Source organism: Mirounga angustirostris, unplaced genomic scaffold, assembly GCF_029215605.1.
Source record: "Mirounga angustirostris isolate CCGP_5_RB_7025 unplaced genomic scaffold, mMirAng1.0.hap1 SCAF_9, whole genome shotgun sequence".
Classification (NCBI taxonomy): Eukaryota; Metazoa; Chordata; class Mammalia; order Carnivora; family Phocidae; genus Mirounga; species Mirounga angustirostris.
This window is the reverse complement of record NW_026991717.1, coordinates 52,130,266-52,147,046: the sequence shown is the minus strand read 5'-3', so window position 1 is coordinate 52,147,046 and position 16,781 is coordinate 52,130,266. Positions and strand designations below refer to the sequence as shown.

The 16,781-nt window shown below is 37.8% G+C and overlaps 1 protein-coding gene across 9 annotated transcripts in view; it reads right to left on the bottom strand.

The window, feature by feature from the left end:
• ATOSA (atos homolog A) overlaps positions 1 to 16,781 on the bottom strand; it is a 99,189-nt gene that overhangs the window by 31,756 nt on the left and 50,652 nt on the right. For all 9 annotated transcript variants that reach the window (XR_008508050.2, XM_064570460.1, XM_054513547.2 and 6 more), the window contains one exon: positions 232 to 416. Coding sequence is in view for 8 of the 9 variants with exons in the window: in XM_064570460.1 (XP_064426530.1) it covers positions 232 to 416 (185 nt within the window). In the remaining variant the exon portion in view is untranslated. The remainder of the gene's footprint in view (positions 1 to 231; positions 417 to 16,781) is intronic.

The window sequence follows — 16,781 nt, the reverse complement described above, 5'->3', positions numbered from 1 at the left end:
AATTGGCTGTCAACCTGTATGTTGATTTGCAAAGGTACTTACTGTGCTTTCACGAGCATTTAGAGTCAAGGTTATTAGCTATGGTCCAGGATTAGGATTGTTTCCATTATAGTTTTAACCGATTTTATATTTAAACGTGAACACTGTAATTATCATTTAACACAAATGATGACAGAATTTAAACTAGTTTATATAAATATAAATAAAAAATACTCAACACAGAATTCTCACCTGAGCCAGCTTGTCACTGCACTCATGTTTGGTAGTTACTGGGTAACAGGACTGTGCTGGAGGGCAATGGAAACTTTCTGTGCGACCTTTTACAGAACATTCAGGTGTTCGACCTTCTGTTATTAACAAGGCCAAAGAGACCAAGAACTCCTCTGCATCATATTCAAAATACTCATCTAGTGTATCTGGTATTAAAAAAAGAAAGAAAGAAGAGTCTCCAAATTAATGTATTCTTGATAAGAACTCACCTTTTACACCTAAAATACCTAATGTCACAATCCACATTCAAGCATATTCACTAGCAAAGAGTGAAAGGGGAATAAAAATGAGGCAATTAAAATACAGTAAACTCTTGATTCAAAGTTATACAGGGTAAGGAGAGGATCGATAATTCCAAATTCCAGTTAAGACAAAGATGGTTAAAATTATGGCATAAAATTATTTTTATGTAAACTTCAATTAAAACATCTAAGATTCAGGTATACATTTGTAATTCTATGGATATTTAGATTTTTGGATGTCAAGTGCAACAGTTTTCACACATAAAATTTCACCAATAACCAAAGGGTTGAAAAGTCTTGTGTCATACATTTTTAGGTAAATGCTTTATTATTATTAAATATTAGAGAGAAGATGCAAATTCAAATGCATGTTTCTCCCCTTTCCCTTGCTCGTTTCTTATCTAGTTTCTTGTTCTCACAACCCCAATTCTGTGCTGTGGACAGTCAGAGCTATGGAGCCCTTCTCTGCCAATGCTATACAGCAGTATTAGTTTCAAGGGAGAAATGCTGGGGGCGCCTGGGTGGCTCAGTCGTTAAGCGTCTGCCTTCGGCTCAGGTCATGGTCCCAGGATCCTGGGATCGAGCCCTACAACGGGCTCCCTGCTCCGCGGGAAGCCTGCTTCTCCCTCTCTCACTCCCCCTGCTTGTGTTCCCTCTCTCGCTGTGTCTCTCTCTGTCAAATAAATAAAAATCTTTAAAAAAACAAAAAACAAAGGAGAAATGCTGTAATTATCCAGTAGGCAATGTAGGCCCAAATTGCTACATATAAAGTGTGTTACTTTTTGGTTACTACTCAGTTCCAAAAAAATCTAATCTGCAGGTGTTTTCACTTATTTGTAATTATTTTTAAATTTCTCATAAGTGCTCCAAGTTTGTGAAACACAGTTAAATTTCAAAAGTGTTAACCTACTACACAGGTTGAACATGTGTGCAAATATACACACACAAAATTCAATTTGTTGTGCAATCCAATTAAACAACACATACTTTAAGTACTTACTACACTGTATTAGGTGACAGGGATACAGAGTTCTACTGCACATAGCTCCTGGTCACAAAGGGTTTATGATTCAGAAATGACTTTAAAAGCAAATAGAACACTACAGCATTTGATAAATGGGTAACAGTGGTAAAATTTTGCAAAAGAGGTAGGCACTGAAATAAAAAAGCAGAATCAGACCTATAAATACAGAGAACAAATTGATGGTTGTCAGAGGGAAAGGGGTTAGGGATTGGGCAAAGTGGGTGAAGGGGAGTGGGAGATACAAGGTCCCAGACATGGAGTAAGTCACAGGAATAAAAGGCTCAACACAGGGAACACAGTCAATGATACTGTAATAGCATTGTACGGTGACAGATGGTAGCTACACTTGTGGTGAGCCTTGTGGTGAGCGTAACATAGAGAAACTGAATCTCTATGTTGTACACATGAAAGTAATGTAACATTGTGTGTCAACTATACTGAAATAAACTTAAAAAAAAAAAAAGGTAGGCATTGAGCAGAACCAAGAGAGAAAAAACATAACTTGAGTAGAGAATTTGTATAGAGAAAGCGTGGAAACGAAAGAACTGGAGTCAGATCACGAATAGTCTTGAAGCGTATGATGAAGAATGCCTATTTTTAGCCTTAGGAAGGCTTATCAGGAAAAGAAGCAGCCTTAAAAGCCAAACTTTATTGAGTTGGTATTTTAAGACCATTCAGAAAAATTTCCCTAAAATGACCATGTGCAACACATAAAATAACAGCCAACACTTAGTAACATTGTCAGGCATTGCCAATTCTCAGTACTTTTTACACATTAACTCATTTAATCCTCAGAACAGCTCTAAAAGGTGAGAACTGTTTGTATTTTACAAATACAAAAACTGTTTCATAGCTAGACAAATATGGACTGTTAGGCTTACCTAATAATTACATATTTTAGAAGAAATAATTTATTTGATATAAAGCATAACATTAAGAAAACAGAAAGGATGTCACAAATTTTCACAGGTTATGAAGGACAGATCTCTGGAGACTGGGGATTAATGAATCAAAACATAGCTCTAGGGTCCCTCTACCTTCAAGACCGTAATGAGGATCCTGTTGCTGCTTCTGTAGTGCCCTGCACTTTAGGCTCTGGAGTTCCCCATCTGTTCTGTTTAACAAAAGAGGTGAACAATTTGGCCCCTAGGAAAACTCTGATCAGAGTGATCCATAAATAAAATGGACTAACTCTCAAGAGAAGTAAATTCTTTATCACCAGGGGTATTAAAGGACAGACTGACAGACACATGCCAGGGGTGTGGTTGGAAGGATTTAGATATCAAGTGGTAGCTCAGATTTGCAAGAGTTCTTTCAACGCTGACAGTCTGTGAATCTCTGTTCTTCAGAAGTAGCTCAGAAAAACACCCAGGAGAGAGGCCAGAACCATTACGTCTTTCTCAAGAGACACTAACTAGAAGCCCCTCTGAACCACTACTCATCACGTAGTCATTTAGGACAAAAACCCAGGATAGCTCAGAGCTCCTTCAAAGCTCTGTCTAGACGGAAAAGAAGAAGAATATCTTACCCATCACTGGGCTGCTGTATATGCTGTTCAGTTTACTTCTTTTTTTTTTTTTTTTTTAAAGATTTTATTTATTTATTCATGAGAGACAGAGAGAAACAGAGGGAGAAGCAGGCTCCCAAGGAGCGGGAAGCCCGATGCGGGACTCGATCCCAGGACCCTGGGATCATGACCTGAGCCGAAGGCAGACGCTTAACCATCTGAGCCACCCAGGCGCCCCTGCTGTTCAGTTTACTTCTAAAGCCTGGCAAAGTAGTAGAAAGATTCCATGCTTGTCATGACATGGAATACAATGACAAAAGAAGCAGAACAACCTGGGGGTTGCTAATAAAGTTTCTTTAAAAATAATGTTCTTATTTTTACTTCATGGAGGATAATCTGGTAACAACAATCAAAATTCTCCTTCCACAAATTTATCAAGGAAATAACACGTACACCAAGCTGAATATTAAAGGATATTTATTAACATGTTTATACCAGTTTTTTAAAATGGAATAAACCAGTGTGCCTCAGTGGCTCAGTTGGTTAAACGTCTGCCCTCTGTTCAGGTCATAATCCCAGGGTTCTGGGATCCTTCCCTGCTCAGCGGAGAGTCTGCTTCTCCCTCTCCTTCTGCTTCTCCAACTGCTCACTCTCTCTCTCCCGCCCCGCCCTCTCTCTCTCTCTCAAATAAATAAATAAAAATGTTTTTGTTTTTTTTTTAAAGATTTTATTTATTTATTTGAGACAGAGAGAATGAGATACAGAGAGCATGAGAGGGAGGAGGGTCAGAGGGAGAAGCAGACTCCCCGCCGAGCAGGGAGTCCGATGCGGGACTCGATCCCAGGACTCCAGGATCATGACCTGAGCCGAAGGCAGTCGCCCAACCAACTGAGCCACCCAGGCGCCCCAAATAAAAATGTTTTAAAAAAAATGGAATAAACCTAAATGTCCAACAATACAGGACTGGTTAATATACTGTGGTACAGTTATATATCTACAAAATATCTTCAAGGTGAAAACACAATGTTTCGAAAGAAAGAATGTTATGATCATGTATTTGTGGGATCACATGTGCCACATGCATAGAAAGGCACATACAACAAAATTTTATCAGGCCTGTAAAGTGAACATAAAAACACATAAGCTAAATTTTAAATAAACTATATTCTCGGGTTGGTATTAGATAAATGGTAAGTCCTATTAACTGAAAAGTAACAAGTAAATAAAAGCATTACCTAGTGTCACATTTTATTTAGTTGTTGCATTGCAGAATTCCTACTTAGTAGGTCATAGTTTAGTTACTTAATGCAGGAATTTGTGAAGACAAACCTAGGTTAACAGCATACTGGTTGAAATACTGGAACTGAGCAGTTTAAAATGCCTTTTCTTTTTGCTATTTAAAAAATTAAGATCTAGAGTCTCATACTGGTAATATGAGAAACATATATGGAGGGAATTGAGAATGGGTGTTAAGAATTAGCGGAAGAGGTTATGCTCAAGGCATTGGATTCTTTTTTTTTTTTTTTAAAGATTTTATTTATTTATTTGAGAGAGAGAATGAGATAGAGAGAGCATGAGGGTGGGGAGGGTCAGGGGGAGCAGCAGACTCCCTGCTGAGCAGGGAGCCCGACGTGGGACTCGATCCCAGGACTCCAGGACCATGACCTGAGCCGAAGGCAGTCGCTTAACCAACTGAGCCACCCAGGCACCCTCTTTTTTTTTTTTTTTTTTTTAAGATTTTATTTATTTATTCATGAGAGACAGAGAGAGAGAGAGGCAGAGGGAGAAGCAGGCTCCCAAGGAGCAGGGAGCCCGATGCGGGACTCGATCCCAGGACGCTGGGATCATGACCTGAGCCGAAGGCAGAGGCTTAACCATCTGAGCCACCCAGGCGCCCCAAAGTATTGGATTCTATTGACAAAACCAGTATGTAGGTATTAAGACTTCATATATTCAACAATTATTTATTATATACCTGCTGTGTGCCAGGCACTTTCCTAAACACTGGGACTTGGAGCTTGTGGTGGCAAAGAAAAACAAGAACAGATTAATAAGAAAAATATCAGATGGTGCTAAGTGCTATGCTTTAAGTGTAAAAAGAATGATGTGCGAGTGATTATGTGAATGTTTTTATATTGCATGTTCAGGGAAGGCTTTTCTGAGCAGGCAACATTTAAGCTGAGACCCGGACAAGGAGCTAGCTATTCAAAAATGAGGGGAAAGAGCATTTTTTAAAGGATTTATTTATGAGAGAGAGAGAGAGAGAGAGAGAAAAACAACAAGCATTAGAGGGAGAAGGAGAGAGAACCCCAAGCAGACTTCGCTGAGTGCGGAGCCCAATGCTGGGCTAAATCTCACGATCCTGAGAGCAAGACCTGAGCCAAAACCAAGAGTAAGAGTCTGACCCTCAACCAACTGCGCCACCCAGGTGCCCTGGGGAAAGAGCATTCTAACCAGAGGGTCCAAGGTGAGAATGAATGGGTATGTGCTGGAGGAGTGAGGCTGGAATGGCAGCAGGAGGGAGAGAAATTGGTACAAGACGAAGTTTAGAATGGTGGTCAGGGACCAGATTATACAGGATTCTGAAGCTAGAGCAAGGAGTTTAAATTTTGTCATAAATTCAATGTGAAGTCATTGGGTGGCTTTAAGGAAATGACATGATCTGATTTACATTTTAAAATGATCACCCTGGCTGCTATGTTGCTAATAGGAAAAAGAACCAAAGTGGGTATACTAGTTAGGAGGTTACTATAGCTGTCCCGGCTTGGGGATATAGTTTAGGGAATCATTGGCATTTGGAGAATATTTAGAATCAAGAGTTACCTAGAAGAATACGTTGGGAACTCATGACAGAGCTCTGGGGCATTCCACCAAGTAGTGATCTAAGAGAGGATGATGAACCAACAAAAGGAGCTGTCAAGTATGGTATCATGGAAGCATAAGAAAAAAAAAAAATCAAGGAGGGCATGGCCAACGGTTTCAAACACTGGTGAGGTTTAATAAAATGTAAACAAAGAAGTGACCACTGGATTTGACAATAAGGAAGTCACTGGTGACCTTGATAACAGTGATCTCAGTAGACAGTGATGATGAAAGATTGGGCAGTTGTGACATACATTGTCAATTATTCTCAAGAGTATAGATGATAAATACAAAAGCCTACTTTCCTAGTCCTCCTTGAGCACAATGGCCATTCATGTATCACAACAGCCCTTTTTATAAAAACAAGTATTAAATAGTATTAAATAGGCAATATCATCACTCAAACAAAATTGTCCCCAAATCTCAAATAAAGAGAATAAAAGAAGTTCCCTTCTAAGTCTATAGGACAAGGGTAGGAAATTCTCCCTCTTTATGATCCTGAAAATCAGCCACTAATCTTAGTAATTTGTTCTTTTCAATTTCTCTTGGATTTGGGGCACCTGGGTGGCACAGTTGGTTAAGCATGTGACTTCAGCTCAGGTCATAATCTCAGGGTCCTGGGATTGAGCTCTGCGTCATTGGGCTTACTGCTCATCAGGGAGTCAGCTTCTCCCTCTCCCTCTGCCCCTCAACCTGCTCTCTCTCTCTCTCTCTCAGATAAGTAAATAAATAATAATAAATTTTTCTTGGATTTAAACTCTTCCTTTTTAACCTCAAGACAGTTACCTAAGTTAGGCTCTTTTTTTTTTTTTTTTAAAGATTTTATTTATTTATTTGACAGAGAGAGAGAGACAGTGAGAGAGGGAACACAAGCAGGGGGAGTGGGAGAGGGAGAAAGCAGGCTTCCCGCGGAGCAGGGAGCCCAATGTGGGGCTCGATCCCGGGATTCCAGGATCACAACCTGAGCCGAAGGCAGACGCCCAACCGACTGAGCCACCCAGGCACCCCAGGCTCTTATTTTATACCTGAATTACTACAACAGTCTCCTAGCTATGGTTTAGGACTCTAAGCCCCTTCTTACTCACTTTGCACTGTAGTGCAATTAATCTTCCTGAAAAGCCATTCTATCACATTCCTTTCAGCTCAAAGTTTTCTGTTTGTTTTACTGGCTCCCTAACTGCTGTTGATTCCCATGTAAACTCTTAAGCCTGACCTTAGAGCCAGGACCACCATACCAGGCTGCGCCCTGCCAGATTCTGCTGTGAATGCTGACTCTTGGATATACACACTTGACGACCCTGCTTCAGACTCCACCCATAGAGTCTTAACCGTCTCCACCATTGTTTCTTCGTCTCTTTCACTGCTCCCTACATAGTCTCTCTGTGCCAGCCAAACTGTTCCCTATACCATGCTCTACTTGTTTCCTTCCTTATACCACTGTTTGTTCTTTTCTACCTACTAAAGATGGCTTCTTCTTCTTTCCCTAACAATTCTGAGATTTCGGAAGTTTCCTGAGTCCCTATTTTTTTTTTCCACAAAAGAGCCCTTTCCTAACTCACTTCCACACTGATCTTTCACTGACTTTATACTCTTCCCCAGAACTTATGTAATCCAGCTAGGCTATGAATGGTTACTTCATAGTGCTGGCGCACAGTCCTAGGGTCATGAATTTCACCTCCACATGGGTAAGTTTCACTGTGTTCCATGAACAGACTGTACTGCTAACTTCAGCCAACCTTTGCCCAGACATGAGCCACTTACCACAAATGAGGCCATGAAAAGGGAAAGGATAGATCAGTGCAAATCAACCATCACTTCAGGAAAAACTCAGTATTATATTCACAGTTCCATAGGTAACCCAACCCATCCATTTCTTTATAATATTTTAAATATTTCATGGATGGAAATAATGGATTAAATTCTACATACACTGAAAAGGTTTTGGTTTCTCATCTATATCTCAAAGGTATGCGTTGTACGGTTCTGTTTTAAGTGAGAATTGTAAAGGTTCTTAGAAATCATGTAGCCTAATCTACCTTACTTCCAGATGAAGAAAATAAGGCACAAAGACTCCAGCTTTCTTGTTCAGAGTTGTACACTATTGGAAAGTAGAATCCACTTTTCTTCATTTCAAGTACAACTTGATTTACATACCATGAGAAGTCTTTAAGCAGAGAATAAAAGGCAAAGTAGTTTAGTGACAAGTGCAAAAAATAGTGGCTGTGGCTGTGAACAAGAGCCATTTCACATGTGGACTATTGTTTTATTAATATTAGTGACACAAATATTTTCACTTATAGAACAGATTCTTCATATACAAAAATATTCTTTTGTTGTTGTTGAGCAACAACAAAACATAAACTGAATTTTTTAAAAATCCTCAGTACTCTATTATGAAAAAGGCAAGTGATCTATAAACAAACTTATCATGGATTACTTTTTTTTTTTAAGATTTGTTTTTTTGGTTTTGGGTTTTTTTTTTTTAAGATTTTATTCATTTGAGAGAGAGAGAGAGCAGGGGTGACAGGAAGAAGCAGGCTCCCTGCTGAGCTGGAAGCCCAACGCGGCGCTCAATCCCAGGGTCCTGAGATCATGACCTGAGCTGAAGGCAGATGCTTAACCGACTGAGCCACCCGGGCGTCCCCATGGACTTACTTTTAAAAGCAACTTTCTGGACTTGCGTGTGGTTTGAATTCAACCAAATATCTTTGCTGTACATCTACATAATACAATAACCACCAAAGTGCAAAATTAATGAAAGCATTGCAATATTCTGAGGTGTCATCTGGAACACTAAGTCACATGTATGTTTTTATAATAACCTACCTTATCAAAAATTGGCCATAAATTTTAATTGTCACATAATCCAAACATCCAATTAAACAAAGTTGATCATGCTCATCTTGAGCTGTGAAGTATTTTATCAAGTGCTTCTTCTTTTTAATTCTTATGATGTAGCACTGACTAATAGTTTAGAGCATGAACTCTGAAGTCAGGCAACCAGTTCTACTACTTGCTAGTTGTTTGGCTTTGACAAGTTATACAACCTCTCTTTGCCTCAGTTTTTATATCTATTAAATGGGGATAATAATAGTATCAACCTTCAGAGAGTAGTTAGAAGAATTAAATGATTATATAAATTTTTAGAATATTATATGACACATAGTGATCACAATGGAAGTGTTTGTTAAATTTAAGACAAATATAAATACAATGACACAGGTCTTCCTCTTGTTTTAAAGATGTGAAAACTAGTTCTGTAAAATCATTTGCCCAAAATCACATACATATTATCAGTAAGTAGAGAATTAGCTCTAAAAACCTGCTTACCACTACCAATAGTTCTTAATTCTCAACTACAGAAGCTCATACTTATTTTTCATTTCACACAAAAATGACTCAGACCTAACCTACCAACTCCGACTATCTTCAGGGATTCCTGGTACTAAATGAATTTGGACAACTAATCCTTCCTTGCCTTATGTCTTCCCTGTTTAAAGTTCTTTCAATTTAGATATTATGGAAAGGTCTAGATTATGCACTTCCAGAAAGAGCAAGAGGATGTCCCATCTAGAAACATTATTCTTATAATGCTTGGCAAAACTGTACAATTACATCTGTTTATAAATAAAGTGTTTCAATGTTCTATTTTGTGCATTTAAAAACACCTAAGAGTTCATTAAAACCAAGCATGGTCCCTTTATCATCAAAGAAAAATAAGCAGCTTCTGTGGGCAAAATGACAAGGGATAAGTTGTTTTTTTTAATAAAATAAAATTTAAAAAGCCAAGTTTTGGCTTTTGTATAAAAGTCACAAATTAAGGATGGCTTAATGGGTGGCTCAGTCAGTTAAGTGTCTGCATTTGGCTCAGGTTACAATCTTGGGGTCCTGGGATTGCGGCTGGCTGGCATTAGGCTTCTCCCTTTCCCTTTGCTCCTCCCCCTGCTCATTCTCTCTCTCTCTCTCTCTGTCTCTAATAAATAAAATCTAAAAAAAAAAAAAAGTCACAAATTGAAGAACTCAAAAGAACCATCAAGAGCATGAATTTTCATTCATTTGTACATTAGAAAATTGGGCTTCAGAGAGTTAAAGGAACTGCTCAGACACACATGGCAATATAATGGCAAAGTGAGGATTAAACCAACATCTCCTGTGTATATACGTTACAAATTTGAGGATTTAGAAAGAAGTCTCATCCAGTGTGCCTATCTATCTATATTCTACTACCCTATTAGTCCAATTCCAATTCTGGGTCACGGAAGAATCATGGATGGAAACTCAGCCTTAGGTATTTGTTGGCTTAGTACCCAGGTCATTTTTGTTGTTCATACTATACCAGCTATCCAACTTCTGAATATTGATTCTTTTTTTTTTTTAAAGATTTTTTATTTATTTATTTGACAGAGAGACACACAGCGGGAAAGGGAACACAAGTAGGGGGAGTGGGAGTGGGAGAGGGAGAAGCAGGCTTCCTGCCGAGCAGGGAGCCTGACGTGGGGCTTGATCCCAGGACCCTGGGATCATGACCTGAGCCGAAGGCAGACGCTTAATGACTGAGCCACCCAGGCACCCCTCTGAATATTGATCCTGATCCTTTACTATAAAACATCTTGGCGTCTAATCCCCAATCCCTGTTTTCCTGTGAATTCTAACTGGACTTTCCAGTTTACATGGCTACTATTCTGCATTCTTCCAAAAATGGTCTGTTTCTCTGCCCATGTGAACACTCTGAATCCTACTTTTTACCACTGAGACATAAGGCACTTTAACCCAGGTGTGTTTCCTCAACATCTATTATATGATATGAATTGCTGTATGCCATGGCCACCCAAACTAAACCTGACCCTTTGAAAGTTGCAAAACAAGAGTTCTGAATGAGTTAGAAAACACCAAAGAGGGAAGAGAAGCAGGAATTAAAAGTCTTAACAAAAGAACATACTGTTACAAACAGCATATTCTCCAATGGAGAAGTTGAAAACCTGCCAACTTCTTCTAGTCCCTGATTTCAGTTAAATTTCAAGTGGAAGCAGATGCAGAAAAAAACCCTCTCATAAGCTTCATGCATTCCCACTGCAATTCTCACACTACTGTAAAGGCCGTATGTCTCTAATTAGACCATAAGCTCTATGCAAGTAGGAACCAGGTATAAAATAGTCATCATTCTATTATCAGTGCTTAGGACAATGCCTGGCATATAGGAGGTGCTCAATGAATTCATAAGCAAAATAAAAAAAGTATTTAAGTGTAGTTATTTAGCTAAATAAAAGGCTTAAGCATTTGTAGATCAACTTAAGATCTATGTTGAAGTATGACCAGCTCTGACAAATTCAGTTATTATAGGGCAGGTAAACTCAAATGATGAGCCCTACAACAAATGGTCAGGATATCAAGCAAGTTCTTTAACTTCTATTTTACATTCTATTTATGTTCTTCAAAAAACTAACTTATTCACACTAAAATTCTAAAAAAAGTTAACTGCCCCTCCCACCACTAAAATTATTATACTCATGTATGTTCCTGGGCCTTAGTAATCAGTTTTTCAAGAGAATTCTCAATTCCAACTTGATAGCCATTTCTACCATCTGATAGTGTCTTCTCTAAAATACTGAGAATAGGTAATTATGAGGGACAGGTCTCACAGACTTCATCACACTAAATCTCACAGAAATCAAAGGAAAGGCCTTGGCTAATTCTCTAATTACTAACTCTCTATAGTTAATAATTACCACAACCAGTATAACCAATGGAAATGAACAAAAGGCAGGCTTAGTGATTTGACATGTGGAAATCAGGGTATTTTAATTATTTTCAGGGCTATAAAATATTTCTCAAATTTTTCTAATGCTGCTGTTCATGTTTGTAGACATTCTAACTTACAGGAACTATTATTTTACAAATTTTATGTACATACAAAAGCTTAAGATAATAGTGAACAAAACCAACATAAGATATTCACTCAACCATTCTTAGATATTTTATGCTTTTTTTTTAAAGATATTTTTTATTTATTTGACAGAGAGAGACACAGCGAGAGAGGGAACACAAGCAGAGGGAGTGGGAGAGGGAGAAGTAGGCTTCCCACTGAGCAGAGAGCCCAATGCGATGCGGGGCTCGGTCCCAGGACCCCGGGATCATGACCTGAGCCGAAGGCAGACGCTTAACAACTGAGCCACCCAGGTGCCCCTATTTTACGCTTAATAGTATTTTATAAAGCACTTTGAACTTCTTGAAACAGGATCTAAGTATGTTAAAAGCTGAGTATTTCTAGTTTTAAGACTAAAAATTACCTTTAAAAATTCTGAAAGCATAAAAGGTGTGATGTGAGATATGACAGGCCTTGTGTACTCAGTATTCAGGCCACACTGAGTTTCTATGTTCTTTAAGTTACTTAGAGCCAAGTAACAAAATAAACAGTAACTCGTTTTCCACCTTTGCAAATGTTGCATAATATAAAGAAGCAATTACTTACCAATTTGAATTTACCATAAAATCATTTCCATTAAAATAATTTTACCTAAAAATGCTACAAAGGCAAAACACAAAATAAACATCTTTTTATAGTAGTAAAACAATCAGTGAGTTCATAAAAAAATTTCAGTCTCATTTGTGCAACTTATTTATTGTTGGATTTGTTCCCCCAATTGTTAATAATTTTCTAGGCCACAAAAGAATAAGGAAGGTAAAACTTGTACACCACACAACTCTGAAAGGCAATTCTCTTCCCAGAGGACTATGCGTGGCAGTCCTAACAGACATGTCCTTTTCCTCTTCAATTCAAATTTCCAATTACGCAAAGCCTCTAGCCTTTAAGTGCCACCCATATTCCCCTCCTGGCTCCTTACCAACTTAACTATAGTCATTTGTGTGGGGATAAGGGTATTTTTTTAAAGAAAACAACCAGAAAAGAATAAAATAATTAAGATTTGGAATAAAAATACAGAGAAAAAAATGTGAGGAAGAAGAGAAACAAAATGAATGAAGAGGAAACAACAAACAGCAGGAAAATAAGAAGGGAGAAAATATAAAAATATAAGGAAAACAGAGTACAAGTAGAGCTAGAGGAAATGGAACAAATAAAGAGGGAAAAAATTTCTAAGGAAAGCCAATACTTTGTTTCCTAACTGTTCCTCAGACTTTTTCCCAAACTCCCATCTTTCAAACATTCCAAAGTAGGCCTTCTTGTTTCCTCACACATGCTCTACTAGCAAGTTTATAAAAGGAGCCCCAACTTCTAAAAGAATTGTTTTATACTATCTTTTCCAAGCGGTTGCTGAGCAGAAGAGTTGTCTTTATTAATGGTAGGCTATAAAAACTTCTTGTGGAAAGAGAGCAAAGTGCTACACCAAAGGCACCAGAGACTGAAAAGAAGGCCAACAGGAAGTTAAAATCTGCAACCGAAATAACCAACAAAAGATGAACATCCAGAATAGTTTACCTAAGAATCCTGAGAAGCTAATGAACATATGATGCTGAACATCCCAAATTATCATAAAATACAAACTAAATCCACAATGACAAACCATTTCAAAATCACCAGATCGGGGCGCGTGGGTGGCTCAGTCGTTAAGCATCTGCCTTCAGCTCGGGTCATGATCCCAGGGTCCTGGATCGAGCCCCACATCGGGCTCCCTGCTCTGCGGGAAGCCTGCTTCTCCCTCTCCCTCTCCCCCTGCTTGTGTTCCCTCTCTCGCTGTGTCTCTCTCTGTCAAATAAAGAAAATCTTTAAAAAAAAAAATCACCAGATCTAGGGGGAAAAATTAGTCTGACCAAGTAAGTGTCAGTAAATGTGTAGGGCAACTGAAATACTCAAATACTGCTAGTAAAAGTAAACACAGGTATGATCACTTTGAAAAATAACCTGGCATTATCTAGCAAAGAGTGCATGCCCTACAACTCAGTAATTACTCTGCTCAGTAAATTGAAGAAAATTTTGTACCCATTCACTAGGAGACAAATATAGGAATATTCAAAGAAGGAACATCTGTAATAACAAAAATCCTGGAAACTAGAACAAATTCTATCATCTATAAAGTGGATAAATTGTGGGATATTCATATAACAGGACATAATATAACAGTGGATATAAATACAAGAACAAGTGATAGCTATGCACAGGTTATAGAAGACTGTAACTAGGATGATTCTATTTACATAAAAGCTTAAAACACAAGCAAAATTAAACAAGATACTTGATGACCACAGACATATGTGGTAAAAGTATAAAGAAGTACAAGGGAATAATTAATATAAAATTCAAAAGAGTGGATATTTCAAGTATGACTGGTAGACCTCTAATTGAGGCAAGGCACACAGGAATCATTACACAAGAGACTGATAATGTTCTTGGGTAGTCACTGTATGAGAAATTATAATGTACATACTCTTTGTGTGTATGATGTGCTTCATAACTTAAAAAAAACCAATTTAATATATTCTCTTATTTATGTGACAAAAATAAACTTTTAAAAATTTCATCACACAGAAGGAAAACTGACATCTGCTCAGTGGGGAGCCTGCTTCTCCCTCTCCCTTTGCCTGCTGCTCCCCCTGCTTGTGTTCTTTCTCTCTCTCTGTCCAATAAATAAATAAATAAAAATCTTTTTAAAAAAGGAAAAGAAAAAAACTGTCAACCTAGAATTCTTTAAAAAACCAAGCAGAATGCTTCTTTAGACACAAAAAAAGGTGAAAAAATTAACAACAGACCTACACTGCCAAAAATGTTTCCCTCTATCAGAGGGAAAATAATACCATTTAAAAATGTGGGTCTACACAAACAGCACTGGAAATCATAAATGTGTAAATGTAAAATATAAAATGGTTTTCAAACCATTTTAAAATAGAATTCACTATTTAAAGGAAAATTAGTAGCAATATACTGTATGACTCATAACAATGTAAAATGCATCATAACAATAGTATAAAGGCCAGAAGAGGGTGAAATGGAATTATATCATTATAAGGCTCTTATACTATACACAAAGTTGTATACTGTGCTTGAAGGTAAGCTGTGACAAATTAAAGATGATTATCACATACATTAAAGTAACCAGTAAAAAAAACAAAAGAACAAAAAAAGAATCAAAATCAAAACCAAAGAATACCACAAACCTAATTATAATTAATAAGTTAACAAAGAGATAAACTGGACTTTAAAAAAAATCCAAAAAAAGGACAAAAAAAACAATGAAAACAGGAACAAAGACCACATGGGACAAATAGAAGTAAACAGTAAGATGGTAGATTTAATCCCATTCATATCAACAATAATCTTAAATGCAAATGGTCTAATTAAAAAGCACAGATTGTCAGATCGGATAAAAAAGCAAGACACAACTACATATTACCTATAAGAAACCCAGTTTGAATATAAAGACACAAATAAACTAAAAGTTAAAGATTAGAAAAAGATACACCATGCTAACATTATTCAAAAGAAAGCTGGAGGGCGCCTGGGTGGCTCAGTTGGTTAAGCGACTGCCTTCGGCTCAGGTCATGATCCTGGAGTCCCTGGATCTAGTCCTGCATCGGGCTCCCTGCTCGGCGGGGAGTCTGCTTCTCCCTCTGACCCTCCCCCCTCTCATGTGCTCTCTCTCACTCTCTCAAATAAATAAATAAAATCTTAAAAAAAAAAAAAAGAAAGAAAGTTGGAGTGGCTATATTAATATCAGATAAAATAGATTCCAGAACAAATGACATTGCAAGTGATAATGATGACTATTTCATAATGATTATGAGGCCAATCCATCAAGAGAGCATAACAGCCCTAAACATTTCTGTACCTACTAAAATAGCTTCAAAATGTGTAAAGTAAAAACTGATAGAACTACATAAGGAGAAACAGACAATTATATTTGGAGATTTCAACACCCCCCCTTTACAATAATCAATAGGATAAATAACAGAAAATCAGTAAGAATATAAAAAACTTGAATAATACCATCGACTTGACCTGATTGGCATTTACAGAACACTCCACTCAACAGAAGCAGAATACACATTCGTACTAGGTACTCAAAATATTTACCAAAATAAACTGACCACATTCTGGGCCATAAAACAAATCTCAATAAATTTAAAAGGATTTAATCACCCAGAGTGTATTCTCCAACCACAGTGGAATTAAATTAGAAACCAGTAAGAGAAAGTTTTCTGGAAAATCTCTAAATATTTGAAAACCAAATGACTGGTGTGATTTTAATAGTCAATGGACCACCCCTGAAGTGAGGTTACCAAGTGCTATGGGCTGAACTGTGTCCCCTTAAAACTCATATGTTGAAGCCCTAACCCCCAATGTGACTGTATTTGGAGACAACACTTTGAGGAGATGATTAAGGTTAAATGAAGTCATTAGGGTAAGATCCTAATCCAATAGGAATGGGGGCCTTAATAGAAAGAATAAGAGTTATCTCTCTTTCTCCAGGCACATGCAACCAGGAAAGACCATGTGGGCACACAATGAGAAGACATCTGTCTGAAAGTCAGGAAACGCTTACCAAAAACCAAATCAGCCAGCACCTTGATCTTGGACTCCTCAACCTCCATAACAGTGAGAAAATGGATTTCCTGTTGAGTAAGCTACCTAGTCTATGGCATTTTGTTTCAGCAGCCGAAGCTAATGCACAAAAACTAAAAGCCAGGAATTTGGATCCATATTTTTTGTCCCTTTCTGAAACTCAGAGAAGGTAGTGTTGCCCTTAGCTCTAGATTCCTGGATAAGGCATGCTAAAGCCTGTCCCCTAGAGCCTATATGTTCCCTATTAATAAAAGAGGGAGTGAAATTACCAGGCATAAGTGGGTTTCCAGAAGCCTTGCACTTGGGGTATTATAGGGTGCATGCCCAGTATAATAAATTGATACTTTCTTGTTCTACTATCAT